The following is a 25,593-nucleotide window of genomic DNA, read 5'->3' on the forward strand; positions in this document are numbered from 1 at the left end:
CAAAAAAAAAAAAAAAAAAAAAAAGTTTTGATCAGAACCAGGGCTGGGATTAGGGCAAGGTAGGTAAGGCAGAGTCAGACCCTACATTTGTTTAAAATTATTTAAAATGTTGACATTTGCTCATCCTACCCTTTTTTGTAATAGTTTGGATTTTTAAAAAATATTGCCTTAAAATATCATTTATCTTGATGACTGAGTTTTTGGCACCTGCTGCCATTTTGTGCCTGAGGTGAGCACCTCAAACGCCCTGCCCTTGCTCTAGCCTTGGTGGGAGCCTGGGTGAGGGACAACAAGAAGCAAATGGCTGCACAGGGCTCTGGATGAAGACACAGTCAGTGCCTGTGTCGGACGGGCACCTGACACGTGCGCACACACATCTCCTGAGTGCCACCACCCAGGCCGCGTCCTCACGTGTTAAGCCCCATCGCATGCAAATCCCACCCCGGCACAGGCCCCAGCTCTTCTTCCCGTCTGTTTCCAATCAGCTTGCTCTTGCTCTCGGTTTCATTAGGAGGCTGAGGAAACTTGGCTTCCCTCTGGAGTTCATAAAAGCTGAACTGGAGCTGGAGGAGCCTGTGCTGAGGGCCTGGGCTCCCCGCCCCCACCTTGCGGCCACCACACCCTGCCCCAGCACTGGCTGCCTCTGGGCTCCCGGCCAGGAGGCCCCAAGGAGGAAGCTGGGAGGTAAACCTCCCCATTCTCTGTGTCCTACGGAAAAGCTCAGGAGACAGCGAGCGGGCACAAGCCTGTGTCCAAAAAAACTCCAGGCCTCTTGCTGCCAGATGGGTGCCCAGGGAGGGAAGAAGAAAGTGAGTGAGTGACAGGGCTGAGAACTCAGCTCCCTCAGCCTCCTCCCAATTCCATGTCAGGAAGATCTAGGTGTTCTCATTCGGAGCAGCTTCGGTAACTGGAGACCCTGAAGCCACAGAGTGGTTTGCCTGGCTGCAGAGTGACTCTTTACCCTAGAGAGCAGCCCAAGCACCACCTGGCATCTAGACCCAGCCCTTCCCTTCCAGAAAAGGGGAGGGAGTCCCACAGAAGGGAGCCACTTTCCCCAAGATGCACAGCAGGCACCTGGGCCCCACACCAACCTGGGCTCAGGCTGGGAAACAGCGCTTGGACTCAGCCAAGAGTTGGGAGAAAAGAGCTAAGAGGAGGGCAGAGAGCAGAGGGCTGTGCCTTCCCACGCACAGCTGGCAGGACAAAAGGAGAACTGGGACAGAGCTGCGGAGGCCTTGGGACAGGCCTGTGTTGCACACAGCACCCAAGCACCCACGCATGGGGGGAGTGAGAAGCAAGTGGGAGGGTGCTTGGGAACCAGGTGAGCAGGCCAGGGGCCAGGCCTGGTCCTTGAGGAGGTGCTGCTATGAAGGGGGGCCCACTCCCATGCCCACCCACTGCTGTACCACGGCCCACTCAGAGAGTCACTTGGAGAGCTTGGGGCTGTCACTCGAGTTAGCTCTGGCCCCTTCTCCTGGCCAACTGCCCCTAGGCACTCAGCGGCCTCCCTTAATGCCCCCCTCCAGGCCCCCCATTTCTCACCTGGTCTGACTCCAGCAAGCACAGGCAGCGGGTGGTGGGTGAAAGCCATGCGCGGGGAGCTGCCCTGAGAGGAGAGGGCACTGCAGAAGTCCAGCTTTCCTGACTTCTTTAGAGAAGCCGGGCCTGGGGGGAGGAAGCAGCAACACAGGGCAGGTTTAGCTGGGCCGGGGTGGGGGTGGGAGCAGGGAAGGCGGGAAGCCAGCAGCTTGCTCCTTCTCTCCTCAGCCCTCCTAGCTGCCCCTTCCTCCACCATGCTCCCTCCTGCCTCCTTTGCCCAAACCTGGGTCCCCTTTTAGGCCTTGTGTATAGGCCGGCCAGTGGGTGCTTCTGATAAGAGAGGAAAAATGAGGCCCCTGGGTAACATGGGGTGGTCTGTGCAGGGCAGTGGGTAAGCAAGGGGGCCCAGATAATGGAATAAAGGATGGGATGGAGGGCCAACATTGGGGAAGGGGTACAGAAGGTGCCCTGGGTACCAGCCTGAGATTGGGGAGGGGTGGGCCTGAGAGGGACAGGCTGGGGTCTGTGCCATGGGAAGCTTTGGTGGGAAAAAGCCAGGGCTCCCTTTTGGGAAGGAAATAGCCACAGGCCCTCAGCAGGGCCACAGTGCCCAACAAGAGAGCAGGGACTGGGCTGGAGGACCTAGAGAGTTCTCAGGCTGCTCAGGCCTAGGTGGGCCCTGAGGGCAGAGCCAGAGGGGAGAGAACTCCCCAGCCAGGGGACTGAGAGGCTGGGCTGCCAGAGGATGAGTCATTTGGGGGTCTCTGCCCTGCTTCTGGTGCTAGATGTGTGGGTAGCATTGAGCAGGAGATGGGCACAGAGAACACCATGTTTGAGCTCTGCCTTTAGGAGCCTGATGTTGCCAACCGAGGCCACCTCTGCCCAGTAGGCACGCCATCCAAATGACAAGACAAAGCAGGCCCTCTGGTGAGCCAGGTTCTCTTGGGGAGCTCATCTCCTGTCCTGGCCTGGGCTTTGAGGCTATGCTCAGGCTGGGAGGGATAAGGTCGAGTCAGAACAGACCTCTAGAGCTGCCATCTTTGAGGGACAAATTGAGTCAGTTGGGTGGGAGGTAGAGAGGCTGCAGAACAGAGAAATAAGAGCTTCTTAACCAAGAAGGAAAGAGGCAGGGAAGGGTGAATTCCCAGTCGCCAGCAGAGGTGTTATCTGGCAGCAGCTGTGTGCCACCTGATAGCTGGCACGGTGAGGAGGGGGGAGCAGCCCACCAGCTGTGCACAGCTGTCCCTGTGGCCACAAAGCACCTCCCCAGCTGTTCCCTGTCCTGCAGCTGGGCTGCTTAATTGGCGATTTGTCGCAGCCCAGGGAAACGACACATGGGGGAGGGGGGGCAGGGGGTGTTGCAGGAGGATGTTGGGGGGGCCGTGCGTGGCAGGACTGCCGGAAGGAGCGGAAATGGCAGGCACAAAAGCAGACAGCCAAGAAAGGAGAGGGTGGAAGCTAGGAAGAGGAGGGCTCCTCAGGGACTAGGTCTGGGCAATGGGGCCCAGGAGCCAGCCGTGGACATAGACCCTGAAGCACACCAGTGGCAGCCCTGGCAGAAAGGGCCACCTGACGAGGTGCTGGTCAGGGACCTGGGATGCAGCCTGGGAGTCTCCTGGACCTTCTCAACTCTCTCCATTTCCTGAGGCTCCCCCCAGGGAGGCATGTGGGTCATGCTGGCCCAGGTCCCTGCCTGCCATGAGGAGACTCTGGGAGGGCCGCCAGTCATGCCAGGGCACTGTCCTATAGAGACCAGCCTCTACTGGAAGTCCAGAGAGTCTCGAGACTATTCCCTCAGCTCGGGGCCTAGAAGCAAGCCTCCTTGCCTCCTTCCAGAAGTCGAGAGCAGAAACCAGAGCCTGCATTTGCAGGACAGCAGAAAAGCAGGAGTGTATTCCAGCTCCCACCCTGGCCTCTGCCCACCCACTTGGCCCTTCCCAGTAGGAATATATCTGGAAAACACAAGACAAAGTGCTATCAGTTCAGATCCTCGTCTTCCTGAGTTGGAGAGGAAAGTCCCGGGCCCAGGCACTCCATCTGCACACTCCACACTTCCCAGCCCAAGACACCCGTACAGGGAGGACACACACAAGCTGCACCACTGGCGCATCAGGCAGGGGTCTCCTGCAGCCAGCCTCCTCACACACATGCATGTGCACACACACACACATGCATACACTCTCTTCCACCTAGGCTCTTCTGGTCTCCTATCTGTACCCTCAGTCAAGACTGGAGGTGAAGGTATGTGGGCTCGACAGGCAGTGGGTGATTAGAGGGGACCCGGAAGGATGGAGCTAGCTTCCTGTGGACCCTCAGCCCTCCTCTGCTAGCTTTCCTGCCTGATCGGAAAGGGCTCTGCTTGCTTTTCACTAGACTCCAAGCCTCTCTGTGAAACTGAGCTCTGAGACCATTAGTTCTCAGTCCAGGAAGATTCTGTCCCACTAGAGGATGTTTGGCAATGTCCAGGGATATTTCTGATCATCAAAACTGGGGTGCGGGTTTTGTTACTGGCATTTAGTGGGTGGAGGCCAGGGATACTGCCAAATATCCTACGATGCACAGGACAGCCCACCACAAAGAAAGATGAGGCTCCAAATGCCATCAGTGCTCAGCTTGAGGAACTGCTTTAAACCATGAGGCCATAGTATAGAGCAACCTCTCTAGAAAAATGCCAAGAGGAGGAGGCCATAGGCCCCGCCCTGCAGGGCGCCAGAGGCTTGTGACCCCTTTGCTTCCCACTGCCACGCCCATGGGCTCTGCTGCAGACACAGGGATGGCCCATCTCCTCGCCTCCACTTCCCTCCTTCAGCTTTCTCTGCCCTCCTCTGGAAGATCAGGAGGCAAGAAGACAGATGGGTAGTGGGGGAAAGGGTGGGAGTCTCACCAGGTAAATTGAGTGGGGAAAAAAGAGGCTCCAGGTTGCCCTTTCTCTGGGTCGGGACTCGCTGCACCCATACCTGCATCCACATCGTTGGGCCACCCACTGGACTGGCTGCTGCCAGCTGCTGGGGAACGGCCTGTCCCAGGGTAGAATACGTCGTCGACAGGGCTCTCCATCTCGCTGTCATCGATGGACTTGGGGCGCTTGGTGGTGCTGGGGAAGGAGGAAAGGGTCAGAGGGGCCAAGAGTGGGCCAAGTTTCCAGGGAGTCACCAGATGCTCAGGCCAACGAACTGTGTGCTGATAGCCTTCCACGTAGGGAGTGACACCAGTGGACAGCAGCACTTCCAGGCACTTGCTGCATGCCTAATCCAAGGCCAGCCCTAGGGCCCCTCAAATACCAGCTCCTCCTTGAGCCCCTTCCTGATCTGTGAGGCTACGGTCCACTGAGCTGTCCATGTCAGAGAAGTGGGCAAAACCCTCAGTCGCCTCCTTTGTCCCACACACTATTTTCATCAGTACCCAGGGCCAGGGTGAGGTGAATGAGGTACTCACAAAGACAAAAACGTCAAGGAGTACAAGACTCAGTCATCAATATAAATAACATTTTATAAATTTTTAATAAAATACAATTTTAATTAAAAAAAATTTTTTTTGAGCTGGAGTCTCACTCCATTGCCCAGGCTGGAGTACAGTGGCACACTCATGGCCACCCCAGCGTCAACTTGCTTGGCTCAGATGATCCTTCCACCTCAGCCTTCCAAGTAGCCAGAACTACAGGCACGTGCTACCACGCCCGGCTAATTTTTAAATTTTTATTGTAGAGATGAGGTCTCATGAAGTTGCCCAGGCTGGTCTCGAATCCATGGGCTCAGGCAGTCCTCTCATCTCGGCCTCCCAAAGTGCAGGGGTTACAGGCTTGAGCCACTGTGCCCGGCCTCAATAAAATTTTTATAAAGTAAGCAATGTTTTAGTGCAATATTTTAAAAGAACCAAAATGAATGCCAAAAACTTCACAATGAACACAGACGTCCACATTTTTAAAAAGGACAGGACCAAACTTGCCCGGCACGACTGACCCTGGCTAGAGCTGACTGACCATCTCCACCTTCCAAGTAGCTCTCAATTCCATCCCTCCCTTTCCACGCATCCCCCATCCGGCCCTCCTGCACTCCAGCCGGTCGGAATGGCCTCCGAACTGGCTGTCAGTCCCACTCACACATGCCACTGCTAGAAGGAGCTTTCTGGAACACGCATCCCCAGCATCTCCTGCTTAAAACCTCTCAGGAGCCCCCACTGCCCAAGGATGAAGTCTAAATGCCTTTTTCTGGTCTCCAAAGTCCTTGGTGGGGTGGGTCTGCCAGCCTGCGCAGCCCCCAATGGCATGGAAACTGCCCTCTTACCCTGGTGCATCCTCCCACCCGTGCCCATATCAGCCAGAGCCCTAGGTGTCTGGGTTCACATGTCTCCTCCTCAAAAAAGGGGCATTCTCAAGTCCCCACTTCCAGGCAGAGCCATGCCATGTGTGGGTTTGACAGCACAAAGCAGGAAGCTCAGCAGGTGACTGAACACGGAGGGCCCTGACTGCTTGAGAGCCAGTGCCCTCAAGCAGAGGTGACATTTTGAAGCAACCAGGCCTTGGTGGTACAGCTGCCTGCGGCCACTTGGGATAGCCTGGAAGGGCAAAGGAGGTAGGAAGACTGGGTGCTTGGCTCACCTGGTGGAAGGAGGGGAGGTGATAGACCGACGCCCCAGGGTCACCTGGTTTATGTTGTAGTAACTGGGACTCTCCAGGTCCGCCAGTGAGAAGTTGGGCCCTGATGCTGTTGCAACAGGAGCTGGGAGGAATGAGAAAGTGATGAGGTTTGGAAGGCTGAGGAGGCCTGGTAGGATCTATTTTGTTGCCATGAGCAGCTTCCCAGAAGCCTTGTGTGAGTTCACCATGGGACCACGAGATGGTAAAGTGGGCCGCTTGGACTGCTAAGGAAACCTCCTGGCGGGGGGTCATTAGGGAAGAGTCTTTGGTTGAGGCTTTTAGTCCTCCAGAGCAGTGGAGTTTAGAGACAGGGCTCTCTGAACAACTCCGCTCCACCCAGCCCAGGGCCAATGAGTGTCCCAGGAAACCCTATCAGCCCCCATCTGCCTGCCCAGACCCTATTAGCAGGAGGCCCATGAGGTCCCACCTCCAATCCCCATCCCTGGCCTGAAAGGGACTCACTTACTCTGTGATACTCTCACCAGCTCTGTCACATTCCAGACCCCAGAAGTCACAAAACAGTCCTGGAAACTTAAGTGCCCTGAAGAGGGAAAAGGAGGAGTGAGCAGAGGCAGGGTCAGAAGGGAACTGCCTGCCTGTTTCTCCAAAGCTCATCCCCACTTTTGACTCTCTCCCTCCCAAGCCCTGATTCCGGCTCCAGTACTGTCCTCTGGTCTACAATGAAGAGGAGTCATACTCCAGGAGTGCCCATCCCCTTGGGATGGCAGCCCAAGTTCAGTCAAGGGGCAGCTGGGTGAGGGGGAAGAACTGAGGGTGGTCTGGTCAGCTAGGGGTGGGAAGAGGAGGGGCAAAATAGGAAAGGGTGGGTGGGTAGATGGGAGGCACTGACCGTTGGGCAGTGGTTTGATGTCCGCATCTCCTTGCTGGTTTGAACTATCTGATTGTCCGGATTCTGCAGGAGACACAAAGGGAAGGAGGGGTCAGGAGCAAAGTTCCCCACAAGCACCAGCCAAGCAGCTGTCCCTCAAGTCCATCCCACCCTCCCCAAACAGTCTCATGCCTAGTGGGGGTTTCTCACCCTTGGCAACTATTGACATTTGGGCCAGATCATTCTCTGTGGTGGGGGCTGTCCTGTGTAATATAGGCCAGCATCCCTGGCCTCCACCCACTAGATGACAGTAGCACCCCAGCTATGGCAACCTAAACTGTCTCCAGACACAGCCCACTGTGCTCTGAGGGACAAAGTCATCCTTGGGAGAGCAGCACTGGCCAAGAGTCAGGAACAAGGAGGGGCTAAGGAGAGAAGGCAGAGACCATCTCTCTCCACAGCTGGGACAGACCCAAGGGTCCCCCATCCCCCACCTGGCTCCAGCTCCCAGAGGAGCATCCCCTTCCCTTACTCCGTTAATTACAGTCATTCCTGTCTGCCTGCACCTCCCCCACCTCACCTTTATGCTCACAGGCAGTGCCTGGCAACCCAGAGGGGGGAGGTTTGCCCTGACGCCGTCGCCCGCTCTGTGCCAGCCTGTCTGGTCTGTCTCATGCCCCAGTGCCACAGCTGCTCAGAGGGAGCCCCAAGACAAGGGCCCATTGTGCAGTGGGAGCTCACAGAGGGCTGGGGGCAGGGTGGAGTGTGTGTGTGAATATTTTGCTGAGCTTGGGAAAGCCCCCTCAGCTCCTCAAAGCTTTGTGTGCCAGGGGCACAACGGGGACCTCCAGAATGCCTGCCTGGGCACGACAGCTGGCGAGAGGATGGCAGAGGAAACCAGGCAGGTTGTGGGGCAGGAGGAAGGCAGGCATTTGGTGAAGAATCGGTTGCTCACAGGGGGACCACATGGGAGTGGCATCTGAAAACTGTGCCTTGGTACTGGCCAGGACCTTGCCTGACTCTTCAGAGTGTTCCTGCCTCCTGGGTCTTGCCCACCACCCTGTGTTCAACCTGCTGGCCCCTATCTTAAGGAGGTTCCCAAAAGGCAACATCAGCCTGCGAGTTGGGGTAAGGGACCCATCGATTACTCAGGAGGGAAGGAAGTCAGCAGGGTTCGGGGCTGGCAGATAGGACACAGCCCACCCAAGTAGCACCTCTCCTCTCAAAGCAAAGGCCCTGCCACATCTGGGGCTAAAGGCACTGACCATGGTCCTGGTCACTTACCTAAGTGTGATGGGTAGAAAAGGGCAACGGTTTCTCAGGCCCCACTCCCCTCACCCTTTTCCCTTGTTCAATTTTTTTTTTTTGAGTTGGAGTCTCACTCTGTCACCCAGGCTAGAGTGCAGTGGCACGCTCATGGTCACTGCAACCTCAACCTGCTAGGCTCAGGCGATCCTTCCACTGCAGCCTTCCAAGTAGCTGGAACTGCAGGCACACATTACCATGCCTAGCTTTTTTTTTTTTAATTGTAGAGATGAGGTCTCACCAAGTTGCCCAGGTTGGTTTTGAACCCATGAGCTCAGGAAATCCTCCTGCCTCAGCTTCCGAAAGTGCTGGGATTAAAGGCTTGAGCCACTAAACCCAGCCTCAATCTTTTTAAATTAAAAAAAAACAAAACTTCTTGTAGAGAGTGAAGAAAGTGGCGTTTTTTAGTTTCTTTCTCTCTCTCTCTCCCTCCCTCCCTCCCTCCCTCTCTCTCTCTCTCTCTGTCTGTCACCCAGTCTTTCTTTCTTTCTTTCTTTTTTTTTTTTAGGAGAAGAGGAGGTCTCACCAAGTTGCCCAGGCTGGTCTCAAACCCCTGAGCTCAGGCAATCCTCTCGCCTCCGCTCCCGCCCCCCGCCAAAGTGCTAGGATTACACGCATGAGCCACCAGTCTGGCTATTTTTTTTTTTTTTTAAAGAGTTTTTTTTGTTTTTTTAAGAAGGAAAGTGCTAACAAGGTCCCTCACCCCCTCTGGTTTGGGGCGTGTCCTTCCATACCTCCGTTTTCCTGGTGGTGTGTTTTTAGCAAAAGAGCTAGCTAGCACTGCTTTGGAGGGAGGCCACAGGACTTCCTCCTGTACCTGGAAGGGCGACCTCTCTGAGAGGGTTGTCCCCCTGTGCCCTGGCATGGTGTGAGTGTGGACTTTCTTGTCACTCTCTGTCCATCTGGCTCTCTGGGACTGATTTGAGCCCCAGCTGGTCCAAGGGGGCGTGGCCAACAGTCCCAGGGGCAAGCTGCCCGCCCTAGGGCCTTCCAGGACCCTAGTCCTGAGGCTGCTCTGATCTACAGCTCAGTAAGAACAGCCTCAGGATTGGTGTGCTGAACCCAGCGAGGGGGGCGCTGCCCAGGCTCTGCTACCCAGGGGTCTCTGCTATGGATCCTACCCATCCTAGGGCCAACTCAGTCTCCACCAGACCCTCTGTGTCTGGGTCAGTGCAGTGGGGGGGAGGAGGAGGAGGCCTCAGAGTCCATCCCACGGGAGTGGTCCCAGCCCACCGCGAAAGGCCAAGCGGAGTGGGCGAGCCGTGGGCGCACGCCTGTAGGTGCGCATGCGCACACCCAGCCCAGGGACAGAAAAGACACGAGGGAGCCCGACAAAGAGATGGAGGTGGGCCAGCGACTGAGGCAGAGACAAATGGGGCTCCAGGAGAGCGCGACAGACAGGAAATCCTTCTAAACCAGGATGCGGCCCCAAAACGTTACTGCTGTTATTACTATTAGCTCTGTGTAAAGGAGCAAGCGGGAGGAAGGACCCGGCGCGGGCGAGGCCCCTGCCACGCGCCTCCGGGCGCTGCTCTGGGCGCTGCTGGCAGCCATTTTAGACCTTGGCAGCCATCTTACGGCTGGCGGCCCCAGCCGGCGGCCCGCAATGCCGCCACCGCCGCCCCGGACAAGCTCAGCTCAGCCCCAGGACAAAAGGCAGGGACACGGGAAATCTGGACTCAGGCTCGGAGGCAGAGGAGCCAGGGCTCCACTGATCTGTTCAAGCGGCATCCCCCTTCTTGTTCCTGGACAGCTTGGTGAAAGGCCGTGACCAGGGGCTGGGAGCCACGGCTCCGCGCAAAGGTTAGCTGAAGCCCCGACAGGCCATCTCCAGCCCAAGGCCTCAGCTCAGCAAGAGGAGACCTCCACCCAGACAGGGCGGCGGGCGCCTCGGGACACTAAAGGACGTGACAGGGACGGTTCTCCAACGCCCTGTCAGCTCCAGGCCGCTGTGGACAGAGGGAGAAGGGGGCGGGCAGGCACGCAGGCAGGGCTGCTGGGCCCAGGCAGGCCGCTGAGTCCCTGGTGGACAGGCTCCCGGGGGTGAGGAGACAGCCTGCCCACCACAGGCATGAGGCAGCTGGTGCAGCTTTCCTACCGAGTGGGCTTCTGGGGGAGCCCTGCACCAAGGTCTGGGTGGGCTCTGGACAGCCCCCGGGCATCCGGAGCCGCACCCCAGGCTGGCACACTGTGGAGCATCTCTTCCCTGTCTGGGCTCCCTGGGGGAGGGGATAACCCCGGGATTCAGGACACAGAGGAGGAAGGCCCCTTTATGACACCCCTCCCCAGACCCCGCCTCGTGGCTGCTCAGCTTTTATCTGGCAGAATGGGGCTTATCAGAGCCACCAGCTGAACAAACACACAAATCCACGGTTAGTGAGAAAAAACACTCTGCCTGAACTCTTTATCTCCTGTTCACAGGCCCCGCACACTGCCCACTGCCAACAGCACAGGAGGGGACCTGACTGCAGCACAGTGGGCTCCATTCTCCACTCCCAAGGTGGAGGGCGGCCTCAGGCCGTGCCTCCCACTTGGTCTCTACACCCTGTCTCTCAGCCACCCCCCCTTCTCTCCTTGCCCCTGGGTCCAGGGTGGCTCTCCCCTGGCAGTCTCTGCCCGGCGGGCATGCATCAGTGAGCCCCTGCCCACACGGGGCCCCCCTCCAGTGTCTGCTCTCTCACTGGGGACAATGGGCCAGCTGGTGGCCTGTGGGCTAGTGGAGAGACAGGGACAGTGTTGGCTGGCACAACGCGGGCAGGTGCTGGGCTCCATCTTTTTATCTTTTATCCTCTCCTGCTCAGCCCACTGCCCCAAGGCTGTCTCTGATGTCCCAGTCTTCTGGGGCCACGTCCCGACAGCCTTTCCAGCCTTGGCCTTCTCTCTAGCCTGGTTGCCAGAGCAGTGGGGACCTTGACTGCACACGCCCATCTTCATCCCTCCCCCTCTCTCCCTCTCTCAAGAGACTTTGTACCCTGCCTCTTCCTAGAGATATGGAGAAGGGATGGGGGGCACTGCTGCTTCCCCTTGGTCCCATACCACCCCAATGTTTCCTCCATGCTGGTGCCAAGGGCTAAGGAGTTGCTTCTGTGCTCTCAGTTGCCTCCCACTCAACCCATCAAATGCAGCTGCCTAAAATCTGTGTCTGCTGGGTGCCCTGGCCAGGCCAGCATCCAGGTCCCTGCTCCCTGGGCCAGGATTGGGGAGGGAGGGAACCTTGGAGCCCACAGCCCATTCTCGATGCTGTTAGGGGTGGCAGGCAGGCTCATGTCGCACAAACACAAAACTCTGCTCCCCGTCCTTCTCTGGGGACCTGGGCTACTCACGAAATTCACGTCTCCGAGGCAGAGGCCTCCCCTGCCATGCTTCTGTCCATCTCACAGGCTTCCAGAAGGGAGCGCTATGAGGAACAAGTGATGAATCTAGATTCTGCCTCCGCATGCATCCAAATGAGCTCTACAGAGCAAGCCTCTGAAACTGAGACTGCTTTCTAGTCATCTGCACACCATGGGAAATTCCCCCACAGCAATGGCTTGTGGCCTGGAGACCTTGGGCAGCACCCAGACTAGCACCAGGCTCAGCTGAGGGAAGCCAGTGTGGGCCCCTCCATTTCCCACAAAACTCCCCACCTCAACACTGTCCTTCTTGCCCTTCACCGGCTCCACCTCTCAACCCCTGAGGCACTCTCCCACTCTTACTCTTTTTATTCAGTTCTTTGCCTCCCCGCCCCCGTATTGGGTCTCATTTTGCTGTCTTGGCTCCCCTCCCTCTGTCCTTCGCCTTCCCTTCACCTTGCTCCAGACCTGTCCTCTCTCACATCTGCCTGTGTGCACACACATGTGCATGGGTGTGGTTCCAAGAGGACTCTGCCTCTTCTGCGGAGCTCTGGAGGGGAAGCTCCAGCATCCAGGAAGAGTCTGGTGTTGCACATAAACCCCGAGTGATAGCGTGTTTTTAATATACATATTTTTCCAGCCACAGATGGGGAGATATTTATGGCTCCCGCTAGGTGAGGGAGGAATTCCTGCTTACTGCAGCCAACACTGCCTCGGCTCCCACTTAAAACAAATCACTCTGTAAAAGGGGCCACATGTAACCTGTTGGTCAAATGCCCCCCCACATACTATGCCCAACAAATTCTTTGAGGGCCAAGAGGGATGCACAGAGCCATCCTCAATGGACCCACATCTGTGTACCTACATACTTGAGTGAGCATACTCATCATACGCGCGCACACACATACTCGGAGGTGCTACCAGCCATTTCTTGCCATCAGGAAAGTGTGAAGCCACCAAAGAGGAACCCCATCAGCTCTGGGGGACCCATGGCCTTTGGGAGCTGGTGAGTGCAGCCCTTGAGGTGTGCCTTCCCTTCCCTGGTCCTCCCCAGGCCTGCGGCTCCAGGAGCAGGTGGGGGTGCACTCTGTTCCAGAGATTCCTCCTGTAGCTGCAACATCCAGTTCTCAGAAGGGCAGATCCGATTCAGAAGTCAATCCCTGGCCCTTCCCAGCACCGCACCACCTCCCCCTCCCTGTCTCCAGATTCCGGAGTGTTCAGGGCCCGGGAAACCCAATCTCAAGGGGAGCCAGAGGCCTGGCCTGTAGCAATCAGAGCTGGAGAATGTAACCATTGTGCCTCCTGAAACTCAAGTCCAATAATCTGAGACACCCTGAGGAGGAGACCCGCGGATGGATGGGGGGCTAGGGGGACGGGTCACAGAGGGGTTCTCCCCATCTCAGCAAATAGGAGGCTCAGCAAATAGGAGGGATGGAGGAAGTCCTGAGAACATGGGGCAGTTAGTGGGCCCAGGAGGGCGGGGCTTGGCCCAGGGGGCTTCTAGGATCTTCCTCCCCTTTCCTCCTGTCCCCACCCTGCCCCACAAGCACACACACACACACACACACACACACTCAGGCACCATCACATGGTCTGGAAGCAGGAGCCTGACCACAAAGCCATGGGTGGGAAAAAGGGAGCATGTGTCGCCCCCACCAATTGCCATCCTCTCTCCTTTCTTCATTCCCTTCCTGCTCACAGATCCAAAGGGGCTTGAGCCTTGCCTAGTAACCTGCTTGTGGAGGCAAGAAAGGATGCAGCAGAGGGAATGAGTGACAAGGAAGAGGAAGAAACCAAGTCACACTCAAGGGCACACATGTGGTCTGGGCCTATTTTGGTTCTACCTGGGGCCCAGACAGGAAAGCCATGGAGCAGGAAGGTAACAGATTAGTCCACAGGAACCTGGCAAAGCATTTGGAGGGGACATTCCAATCTCTGTCCCTGACTTCAGGAAAACTACCATCTCCACCCCAACCACCCATACCTCTGTGGGTGCCTCTAGAGCAAGGGCCAGGTCTGACTACTGCAGGGTTCACAGCTCGGCCGAGAGGCTGCAGGAAACGGGGAAGAGGCAAGTCAGCTCATCTGGTACCCAAGAGACAAGCAGAGCGAGCTCGGGCTTCATCTGAAAGCCTTGGGCCCCAGACAACCTCAAGGCGAAAAAGGCCTGTCTTCTACAGTACTTAGGCACGCATCCCCATCTCCACTCCTGGTATAGAGACAGACCCCTAGCCAGAAGGCCTCCAGCCACACTCAGCCTGTCTCTGCCTCCCTCATGTGATGAGAAAGATGTTTCTAAATCATGAAGAAAATAAGAGTCAGTACTCCCACCTCCCCTCCATCCCCAACAAGCAGCCCTGGAGCCTCCAGGGAACTTTCCTGGTGTGAGCTGGCCGGCACCTCTCAGTCAGCAGCTGTCCCTGGCCCAAGAAGAGTTCCTGGAGAAGGGCTTGGACACGGAGCAGCAGGAGAAGCCAGGAGACGGTGGGGAACTAGGTGCTCCATCGCTCTTCCCCAAGGGATGACAGGCAGTGGCCAGCAAAGGAGAGAGAAGGGACACGCTCCTAGTGCAGAGCACCCAGCAGGTGGACGGAGGGAAAGCCCAGGCCCACCTGTCAGTGGCTCCTGTAAGCCCAGCCTAGCAGTTAATAAATGAGACCTCCGCCGGGCACAGTGGCTCAAGCCTGTAATCCCAGTACTGAGAAGCAAAGGCAAGAGGAATGTCTGAGCCCACAGGTTCGATACCAGCCTGGACAAAATGGTGAGACCTTGTCTCTACACTAAATCAAAAAATTAGCTGGACGTGGTAGCTCATGCCCGTAGTTCTAGCTACTTGGAAGGTGAGGCAGAAGGATCACTGGAACCCAGCAGGTCAACACTGCAGTAGCCGTGAGCATGCTCCTGTACTCCAGCCTGGGTGACAGAGTGAGACTCCAACTCAACGCCCCCCCCCACAAGCAACCCTAGATGATGTGTTGGGCCTGCAGGCTCCTCCTGTGTGTGCCCTTAGCAGGTGACCCAGCACCAAATCTAGTGCTGCAGACACCAGGGCTCCATGACTGTCTGTGGAGTAAATGAGCAGACCTATGGCCTGCTGGCAATACTGCTGGTGAAGTTTCAGAGGTGCCTAGGGGTAGGAGTTCCCAGCAGAGCAAAATTCCCATCAGAAAGACAATGAAAATGACACAGCCACTACTGAAGAAGGCAAAGAACAAAACCCTGAGGAGATGGAGCAAAGCAGGATCTGCTAGCCCTGGATCTGCCTCCACCTGTCCCCTGAGCCTGTCCTTGGTCTACCCAGTGAGTGCCCCAGTCTGGATCCTGTGTCCACTGAAGGGGCACAATGCATTGCTCTACCACTGCAGAGATGCCACCCTGGGTAGGCTGGCCTTACCCCAGCACAGAGGGGGCAAAGAGGACATCCAAGAAGGAGGGGAGGCAGAGGGAAGATATGGGTGGCCAGCAATGGTGTACCAGGGGTCCCCTTGAATTCATGTCCAGTAAAACCTATTGGCCCAGTGACTTTGCCAAGTTATAAACTGTTTCCTCATCTGTAAAATGGAGATAACATCCACCCATTAAGGTCCTGGGCAACAAATAAATTTTAAAAACTTGTATAATAAAATACTTAGCTCAGGGTCTGGCTCATAGTTAGGGCTCTGTAAACAGCACCTGCCCTTTTGCCAGGATTACAGTTTCCCTCCATCTCCATTGCTGAAACCCTATTCCTCCTACCAGGCTCTAATCAACTGCCGTCTCGGGAGAGAAGCCATAGCTGACCCTCAGCTCCCCTCCCAGGGGCTCATGCTCTTTATGACACATTGAGTATGTCCCAGACCATAGTTTTTGGTGTCTTGCCCCAAAGCCTGTGGCCAATGAGCAGAGGGTCTCCCTCAGGGCCTTGCCCACTGCAAAGAGCAGCAGAGAGGCTTCTCTGAAAATATAGAGGAGGATGGACACCTGTACAGACATGTCTCCCCATGTCAGTGTGTAGTAGCCATCAGTAAATGGCCTCATGACAGTCACCACAGTGGAAACAGGTGGGAGAGAGATGGGGAAAAGGTAAGGCCAACAGGGAAGGAATGAGATAGAGCTTGTCCCCCAGATTCTGAGAATGCTGGACCCAAGACCTGTCCAGTCTTGGAAATACAGAGATCTAAGGAAACTAAGAGCACAGGCGCTGGCCCATGGGCCGCCAGGCGCCTCTCCTGGCAGCAATGGCTGGTGCCACGACTCAGCCGGCAGCTGGAGCCAGCATTTCTGAGAGGGCCTGGGGCCAGAAGTTATGTGATGGTGGGGTCCAGGCAAGTGGCCCCCAGACCCTGAAGCTTCTGTCCCCTCCCCAACCTGATGAACACAAACTGACAGTGGAGAATGCCCTCTACACCCCACAAACCAGGAAAATATGGGGGTCCTGGGGAGGAGGTGCTCCATCCCAGCAAGGGGCCTGCAGCTGCTCCCCCACCCCCACTGGCTCTATTTCCAGCACTGCCCTTTCTGGCCCTTTGAGCTGCCCAGGCCAGGCCAGCCTGGCCAGACACCCCACCCCCACCTCCAGCTGCTCTTGGGACTATTAATAGTATCCCCACCTCCAAGGGCTGGGCATCACCCTTCCCCCACCTTCAAATACACTTGCCCTTGGTCTAATTATTCGTAAAGGAACAGAGTCCTCCAGGCCCTAATGCTAACCCAGTATAAGAAGGGGGAGGCAGAAGCTCTGGAGGCCACTCATGGCACATGCCTGGGACAAGCAAGAGTTTGGGGGAAGAAGAAGAGGAGGCAGTGAATTCCAAAACCAGAGAGTGACAAAAAGACAAAACTAAAAGAGAAAGAGATGTAGAGACATGCCAAGGTAAAGAATCAGGGTCAAAGCAAAGTCATTCAAAGAAAGAAGACTGTGACAAAAAGAGAAGTACAATACAAAGTTCTGGGAGAGGCAGGGAAAGGGGGGAGAAGGCAAAGAAGAAAGAGAAAGTAGAGAAGGGAATGATTCCTTTAGGGGAAAAAGAGAAGGGGAAAACTTTCCTAAAAATACTCAGGAGTGGCTCTGTGTGCACAACTGCAGCGCTGCATACAGCGGCTGGCATCTGTCTGGCGGTGCTCAGCAGAGTGAGGAGCTGGGGAGACCCCAGGACAAGGAGCCCCTACCCACCCACTCCCGAATGCTTCTGGGGAAGGGATGAGAGGAAGAGGAAGAGAAGGAGGGTCAGAGAAGGAGCAACTGAGCAAGAAAAGGAACAGTGAATCCTCACAAAGCAGGAAATTCACTCTTATCCCCAGGCAGGTGTAGGTCCCTAAGCTTCTTGCCTATTCGGCTACAGAAATTGAGCCTCCAGGCACAGAGGACCAGCAGGGATGAGAGAGCAGAAGTCTCAGGCCCACAACCGGCCGCTCTCCTTCTGGCTTTGAGCAGTCTTGCTTCCACTTGCCTCCCACTGCTCCCTTTCCTTGGGAGAATCTATTCAAGAAACCCAAAGGGCCCAAGGAAGAAGAACCCAGTAGAACTCACCTACCTCAATTCACCCCTCAGGGAGGTGGGAATCAGGCAAAAGCCACCTGCCTCCCATCCTTAGGTACCACTTCCACAACTTCTGGACACCAGGCTGGAGGCCCCAGAGGAGCCTCCTCAACTTGGGGACTTGCCTTGGTGAGGGGGAGACTAACTTTGATTCACAGACGAGCAACAAACACAAATGCCCATCCTAATCAGATGTTTAAGTGGGGCCCTTCTCCTGCCTGGAGGCTGGAAGCTGAGCAGCCCTTTCTCTAAATCCCACCCATGTGGAGAGCCTGTGGCTAGGCCGGGCGAGGAGGGTGGGAGTCTCCGGCTGTGGACAGCACAAGAACCCTAGAGGTCTGGCCACCAGGCCACCCAGGCTGGGGGTTTCCTGGCCAGGAGCACCCTGCTAAATCATCAGTCCCTCGAGGACAAGGTCCCTCTGTTGGTTTTGTTCACTGCTATATTCCCCACACCTCAAAGCACAGCTACAGTGGATGATAACACTGTGAAGAGACCCTTCTGGGTCCTTCTTCCAACCATGACTACACTGACCACCCAGGGGACATAAGTACCAGCTAGATGGCACCTGCCCCTCCTGAAGAGAGAACACCTTTCTTGTGGACTCAACTGTCAACTCTCATGTCCAGTGAATTAATGTGGAAACCCTGGTACTGCCAATCCTCCTGCAATGCCCAGGTGGGCTCAGGCACATGACTGGACACACTGGCCTCATACCCAAAGGCTAGACTGACCAGAGGAGGGAACCAGAGCTTCACTGAGAGCAGTATAGCAGGACATGACAAGGGAGCACTTTCTTGCAGGCCTGCTTCTCTCCTATCTCCAGAAGCCCTAAAGTGGTCACTGTCCAGAACTGTCTAGAGGAAGCATGAGGAATCTGGGCCTTCACTCCAAATTTCCAACTGAGAGTCCTGAAAGTCTGGGCAGGGCTGGGCCAAACATACAGCCTCTTGAGAGGCTGAGATGGCACTGGGTGCTGGATAGAGGCCTGGCTGTAATCAGAACCCTGGGGTCCAAATTCTAGACTTGCTGCTATTAAACCCCCAGGGCATCTCTCCCTCCTCCTGGTGCAACACAACCAAGACCTGTTTAGATAGCACCATGAGGTGTGGGTGGGGATTTTTACATAGAATAGGTTGGGACGGTTTTCTACAAGGTTAAGTACCAATCTTACATAAGGACAGTCCAGGCTGCTGAAGGGACAAAATTACTTCGATCCTCAGGCTAGCAGCTGCCAAATTCCCATTCACAACACCCTTAAAGACCAAGAGGGGCTTTCCCCAGGAGGCAGGGCCGCGGGCTCCGTGAGCGGCGCGCTGCACTCCCGGAAGCCGCGGCTAGGTGGCGCAGCGAGTTAACACTAGCTGCCCTCCGAGGGCCGCTACGGGGGCGCAGCCTGCGGCCGGCCCGGAGCTCCAGGGTTTCCTCCGCACACCCACGAGGCCCTAACGGGAAGCAGAAGGAACCGCCCAGGCCGGGGCCACTCGGACCCCGGGTTGTGCACCAGGGAGGGAGCTGCCCGAGGCAGCGGCTCCTGTTGCTGCTGCTGCCAAGCACATCCCGTGATGTGATGTGAGGGCCGAGTTTCCCGTTCGCATTGATTAGGAACAGCTTGCAGTGCGGGGGCCGGAGGGAAGTGGGCCGCGGAATGGGCAGGCGAGCGGGAGGTAGGGGCCTGCCAGGTGCATAGCTTGGGGGTGTGTAATCCAGTGGGCCCAGTCCCACGCTGTGGAGCTGCGGCTCTGAGTCCTGCCTGTTCCAGAGTGGGACTGCCCTTGCTTTGGGGAAGTCTGTTGCCGTATGACCCTAGGAGGAGTATTCCTAACACCTCCAAGATGTCCTCACGTTTTGGCAGTGCTGACTTGTCTCTGCACTTGACAAGAACACTAGAGAAGGAAGATTTCCTCCGCCCTGCTCCCACACAAAAGTGAAAAAATGGAGACTAAAAGTCAGAAAGCAGGAACCAGGGACAGGGAGAGAAATGGAGAAAAGTCAGGAAGAAAAAAAAAACCAAAAAAAAAAAAACCCAAAAAAACCAGCGCTCTCTGCAGTGGCGGCAGCAGTCGGGCAGGCACACCCTCCCGGGCTGGCGGGTGTGGAGAAAGGCCCCTTTGTTCCGCTGAGAGGTTAGCCGAGGTGAGGCCCGCCCCCCCAGCCCCCCTGACCCTGGGCAGTGCAGATCACTTCACAGGCCCCAGGCTGGGCCTGGCTGCTTCCCTGGCCCCCCAATCCTCAAGTCCCAGAGCAAAACAGTCTAGTTGGCCATGGGAGGGTTGCTCCCTACCTCCCTGCCTTGTCCAGCTCCAGGGGTCATATGCATGGGGCTGGGCGGGATGCCTTCAGCAGGTCCCTGGACACCTGCACTGTTAGCCATTAGCAGCTTGCCCAGACTTCTCCTAACCTATGCACTTGGGGGACAGATTCTCCACACAGCAGGCACTCCACAAAGGCATGGTCAGAGAGTGCAGCACATGCTGGAGCTGGTGCCCCAGGAGGCATGGCTGGCTGGTCATGCCCCTCCCACCCACAGTGAGGCTTGAGGCTCTCTCCAGGCCCATTTCAGATAGGGAAGGCCCTTTTCAATGGCCTCAGCCTCTGGGTTACAGTGTTCTGTGCAGGGCTTCCTTAGAGTAGGGGCTGGGCCCTGTACGAGGGTTATCCTCAGATGAAAGGTGAAGCTTGAACTCACCCCCTCTGTTCTACAAGGAGTGGCCAGAGTGGGGTCATCTGTTTCCCGCAAAGCAGGGACTGAGAACAGGTCCACCCTCAACCCCAGAGCCTGCTAAAGCAGAGGCTAAAGTAGGGGGCGGTAGGCGGTGGAGGAAGAGATCTTAATTTTATTTTTATTGTTTTGAGTTGGAGTCTCATTCCATCACCCAGGCTGGAGTGCAGTGGCACGCTCACGGCCACCGCAGCCTCGACCTGCTGGGCTCTGGTGATCCTTCCGCCTCAGCCTTCCAAGTAGCTGGAACTACAGGCATGCGCCATCACGCCCAGCTAATTTTTCTTGATTTATTGTAGAGATGAGGTCTCGCCAAGTTGCCCAGGCTGGTCTTGAACCCCTGGGTTCAGGCAGTCCTCTCACCTGGGCTTCCCAAAGTGCCGGGATTACAGGCATAAGCAACTGAGAAAGAGATCTTTAAAAGGAACCTCTCATTCTGCAGCACAACCCATCCCTACTCCTACCCCACCCCCCACTTGCAACTCAGGTTGGGGAGGAGATGGTAGTTGTCCAGGCACTCTGTGCCCTTCACTGGCACCACTCCCCTATCCGTTAGGGCTCCTGGCCTCTTCTGTAGGGGTCACCAAGGCCCTAAGACCACCTTTTTCCATCTTGTGGTCAGAGCTTGGTGGCTTACACTTGGTCAAGAAGTATGTCCCCTTTCCAACCAGCAGTACCCTCCAGCTCCTGGAAGGAGGGACTGGCCTGGACTGTTCTGTTCTCACAGTCCCCTGGCCTCATGCTGGGAGGTGCCTTCTCCTTAGGAGGCCCCAGTTTCGCACTAGCAGTAGCTGAATGTAAGGGGATGAGGGAAGGGAGGAGGAGTGGAGTGGGGTGTCCTCCACCTCCCAAGCCTGGGAAATGGGAGAAGCAGGCGGAAGGTAAGGGGAGAGGAGCAGACCTAGCCACCTCCCTGCAGGAAGCAGCAGCAGCAGCAGCTGGAATCGCAGGGAGCCTGAACCGTCTGCCCCTGACACCACTGCGAGAGGCTGCAGCTCAGATACACAATGTCCTGCCAAACCCCAGTCGTTTAATTCAATTAAGCACAGGACACACTTCCCAGATTTGTCTGTGTGAGTGCATGAGAAAATCATAATGTACGTGAATCCTGGGATCTGTGTGTGTGTGTGTGTCAGTGTGAGTGTGTGCATGTGGATATGTGAATGCTTATGGTAGTGGAAGAAGATGAGGAAAATGGGGGTAGGTGGAGGAGAAAGGTGATATGGGAGAGTAGGTACCTAAATCTTCCTGGAGGGACAAACTCCAGACAAGGATTCTCAACACCTACATTCTGGACTTTGGAGCTGGATCATTATCTGCGGTGAGGGCCTGGGGGCTGTCCTGTAAGACGCTGAGCAGCATCCCTGGCCTCCACTCATTGGATGTCAGTAGCATCTTATACCTCCCTCCATCACGACGACCAAAAATGTCTCCACCATTACCAAACATCTCCTCAGGCAAAACCAGCGCCAGTGAGACCTGTGCTCAAGAGCACCAGATGAACGTATGACAGGCGCCCTACCTCTCCTCCCCTCTCCTCTCTTCCTCTGGGCTTAAATCCTAGCATACTTAGCTTCCAAAATGTTCTCAGGTCTGCTTTTACTCTGAGCTGCCCCTTCCCACCTTGCCTGGTCCCAGAAGGCTCAGCAATGGTTTTATAAACTGGGTATATTTCATGTGCTTCTGCACTTTTCTTCTGACAACTGGCAAGCATCTAGGCCCTGAGGTTTTAAAGTCATGAGCTTCATGTTATGCACACCCAGTCCAGAGAGTCTACCATTGAGGGCGGGGCCCACAGGAGAGGTGAGGACTTGCCTGGGGACAACTCCCTAGAAAGGTGTCCTGCTCAGCCCCTGAAGGCCATTGGAAGCCCCTGCACAACCCTCTCGCCATCCAACCATCCTTCTTACTTGGAGGCCCCAGGGAAGGAGCTGAGGTATTCCCACCTCACCCCCAGCAGGAGTCTCTGGGCCCATAGTGGCCTGCCAAATGACAGTTCCTTAAAACTTATCCCAAGCCGGGCTCGGTGGCTCAGCCTGTAATCCTGCGCTTTGGGAGGCCGAGGTGAGTGGATTGCCTGAGCCCACGGGTTCGAGACCTGCCTGAGCAACTTGGCGAGACTTCATCTTTACAATAAATTAAAAAAAAAAAAAATTAGCCGGGTGTGGTAGCACACGCCTGTAGTTCCAGCTACTTGGAGGGCTGAGGTGGAAGGATCGCCAGAGCCCAGCGGGTCGAGGCTGCGGTGGCCAGGAGCGTGCCACTGTACTCCAGTTTGGGCAACGGAGTGAGACTCCAACTCAAAAAAAAAAAAAAAAAAAAAAAACTCATCCTGGCCCACAGGACTCTGAGACACTACTTTTTTTTTTAGCTTGTTCCCGCTCCTCAGCATAAGGAGGACAGGACCAGGGAAGGGTGCAGGATCCAGGGAGCTAAGTCTGGGCTGTGGCATCAGGAGTTTGCTCTCTGTGTGGAAGTAAAAGAGCGAAAGTCGAGAATCTCTGGCTCTTAGGGCTTTGCACTCAGTTAATGGGAGGCTGGCAGTGGCAAATTGTTGTTTACTTTTAATTAAGTAAACAATGTCGGCTTTCTGCCTCCTCCCCTGCCATCCCAGCCAGTAATTTGGGAAATGACAATGGGGTTGTTTCCTTCCTCCTGCCTTCTTTCCTCCCTCCAAGCACTCTTGCTCACTCCCTGCTCCGCACAGTCATTGGAACTTGCCACTATTGGGAGAGGCTCCATCCCAGGGGACAGGGAGGTCTTGGCTGATTCACTACTTGCTGGGCCCAGCAGGCTGCAGGATCCACCTTGCAGGGGAGGGGAAGAAGGGGGGGTGGTTGACAAGGGCAGTGAGACTCTAAGCACTTCAGTTCTGGCCTCTTCTCCGTTCCCTTCCCCCACAGCCCTCCTTCCCAACCAACATCTCTAAAATCCAGAAAAACGGATCATCAAGAATCCCAGGTTAGGAAGAGACTTTCCAAGGAGTCAGGTAATCAGTAGGTGGACCCTCCTGGCAGGGCAGGGTCAGGCTGGAGCTGGGTGGTACCAGCTTTCCTGGGAATCAGGGCTGGCTTCACAGCCTTAGTTTTCACTGTTGCTTTCTTGAAATTCTGTTTTGGTTTTTTTTTCTTTTTAGTTGGAGTCTCACTGTCACCCAAGCTGGAGCGCAGTGGCATGCACACAGCTACTGTAGCCTCGACCTGCGGGGCCAGGCAATCCTTCTGCCTCAGCCCATCCTTCTGCCTCAGCCTTCCGAGTAGCTGGAACTACAGGCATGTGCCACCAAGCCTGGCTCATTTTGATTTACTGTAGGCCGCACCAAGTTGCCCAGGCGGGTCTTGAACCCGCAGGCTCAGGCAATCTACACACCTCAGCCTCCCAAAGGCACGGGATTACAGGCTGAGCCACTGAGCCTGGCTTAATTTTTTGATTTATGGCAGAGACGAAGTCTCACCAAGTTGCCCAGGCTGGTCTCAAACCCCTGGGCTCAGGCAATCCTCTCACCTCAGCCTCTCAAAGTGCTGGGATTACAGGCGTGAGCCATCGTGCCCAGCTACTTTCTTAAAATTCTTAATTTTTGAAAGAGAGCCTCTGTGTTTACATCCTGCATGGGGCCCCACAAATTCTGCAGCTGGTTCCGTTCAGAGGCCCAGGTGAGTAAGAAACAAAAAAGTAAGCTTACGCCAACCTTTTACCTCCTGGCCCCTTGGTCTGAGATGTGGCACTGAGCTCCGGGAGTAGAGGAGAAGGCAAGAGTGGCTGCATGGAACTTTGAGTCCCTGGAGAAGGCTGGATTTCAAATGAAGCATCTCAGAAGGTGGGACTTCACGGGGACAGACAGACTCACACACAGGATCTTTGTGGAAACAAAGTGCTCCTAACAACCTTTGTAAGTAACAGTAAATGCCACTGAGTGTGTGGACCCACCCTACACAAGCCCACCTCGGGTAAGCCCTCTGCACACAGTGGGCACGCCATAAATTTGGCAGAACCAAGTGGAAGGGAGAGGAGGGGAATCCTTCCTGCCCCCTCCCTTCACACCTCCCACAGATCAAACAGTAGGGTCTTGAACCAAGCCTGGCCCTCCAGCTCCCTCAAATCCCCTCCTCCCTGCGAGGAAGAAGTGATTCTCCAAGGTGTGTGTGTGGGTGGGGGGGGGGAGCTGAGTCATGTGCAAGTCCCGCTCCTCCCCCTGCCTGGCTGCTTCCCCACCTCCTTCCTAAGGGCGGGTACTGTGGCAGTGAAGTTGGCTGGGGCTGGATGCAATTTCAGCCGCAGAGCAGGGCTCCCTGGCTGGAAGCAATTTTCTCATTAGGACCCCGGGCCTGCTTGCTCGTTGGTTCTCAGCCCTCACTCCCCTCCTGCGAAACCGCACCCCGCAGGCCTGCCCACAGACCACTCACACGCACAGGGAACCACACGTGTATTGAGCCAAAGGGGCGACTATGGGGTCACCCCAGTAGGGCTGGATGAGAGGAGAGAGGTGCTAGCACAAAGCCCTGGCCAGGGGGGCTCAGGTGAGATAAGGATTCCTCACCCAGGCTCTTGCAGAGGCCAGTCCTTCCTGGCCTGCCACAGAGAGAGAGGATCCCAGATCCCAGGACCTAGGGGAGTGGCTGGGGTACCTACAGTCAGTCGAGCCTGAGAGCTGGCCTCATGCAACACTCCCTAGAGAGACCCCCAGTGCTCAGCCCGTCCCCTGTCCCCTTCTTGCTCAGCTGAGCCCGGGGCCAGCAGATGGGCTCTCAGGAGGCAGAGCCCCCTCCCCCAACCCCAAGGCTGCTCCAAGTGGAGGGTGGTCTTGGCCAAGGGAGGAGGAGAGTCGAGGCCCTGTGAGGGGCGGCTCCTCGCTCTGCAGGCACATGTGGTTGGACTTAAAAAGCTATTAGGGAGCGAGGCACTGGAAGGAGTGCAGCCGGCCCTCAGGGGGGGGGGGGCAGATGCCGAGGCAGTGAGCTCAGCACCTCCTGCTCCCTCCCCAGCAGGGCCCCAGATACTAGGAGGACCCAGGGGACCCTCACCCAGCAGGAGAGAGGGCAGGCAGGCTTCGGGCCTGGGTCTGAGCACAGATCCTGTGAAGCACAACAATCTAAAGACCCTAGGCCTATGATGGAGCCAAACCCTGGAAAGAGGGGGGTGGGGAGGGTTGTGCCCAAGACTTGGATGGGGCCCAGGAGGGCACAGACAGGACCTCGGCTTCCTTCCAGCCTTCTTGGGGTGACAGAGGGCTGGAGGTCTCCTAAAGGATGTGTATTTGGTGAGGGTGGGAAGGAAAGATTCTTAGGAGAGCAGGAGAGAGAGTGAAGTTTGGAAAAGTGGGCCCCACCCATCACGAGGCCAGAAAGAACCGACGGAAAGTTCTCTAGAGCCGCCAGCTTGTAAAAAGCTCCTTTTTTTTTTTTTCCAAATTATGAACATTTTTTAACGAGAGACAGGGAAAAAAATCCCAGAGCAGTGATCTAGGATTCATTAGGACCGTGTGTGTCTGTGACTGTGTGTGACCGTGACTGGTGACTGAGGGGTGTGTATGTGCTGACATTCCAAAGTGTTCTACTCCAAAAGCTGGGCCATTCCTCCTTGGGTCTCTCGCCCCCCACCCTTCTCAGTTTCCCCTATTTTCAGGGCTCTAGTCATCATCCATCCCACTGTACCTTACCCTGGGAGAACCCCCACTGCTGTTACAAAGTGAGATGGTGCGGGGGGGGGGGGGGG

At 56.0% G+C, this 25,593-nt stretch overlaps 1 protein-coding gene across 1 annotated transcript in view; it reads right to left on the reverse strand.

Moving 5' to 3' along the window:
• Positions 1 to 25,593, reverse strand: part of NFIX (nuclear factor I X) — a gene marked incomplete at its 3' end in the record, with an annotated part of 67,191 nt that overhangs the window by 7,203 nt on the left and 34,395 nt on the right. The window contains exons 3-7 of the mRNA XM_008048039.1: positions 7,026 to 7,088; positions 6,642 to 6,716; positions 6,137 to 6,257; positions 4,497 to 4,633; positions 1,543 to 1,665 (exon numbers count right to left, since the gene is read on the reverse strand). Coding sequence (XP_008046230.1) covers positions 1,543 to 1,665; positions 4,497 to 4,633; positions 6,137 to 6,257; positions 6,642 to 6,716; positions 7,026 to 7,088 — 519 coding nt within the window. The remainder of the gene's footprint in view (positions 1 to 1,542; positions 1,666 to 4,496; positions 4,634 to 6,136; positions 6,258 to 6,641; positions 6,717 to 7,025; positions 7,089 to 25,593) is intronic.

The sequence above is a fragment of the Carlito syrichta genome, unplaced genomic scaffold, assembly GCF_000164805.1.
Source record: "Carlito syrichta isolate Samal-C Ts95f unplaced genomic scaffold, Tarsius_syrichta-2.0.1 Scaffold120465, whole genome shotgun sequence".
In the NCBI taxonomy this organism is placed as follows: Eukaryota; Metazoa; Chordata; class Mammalia; order Primates; family Tarsiidae; genus Carlito; species Carlito syrichta.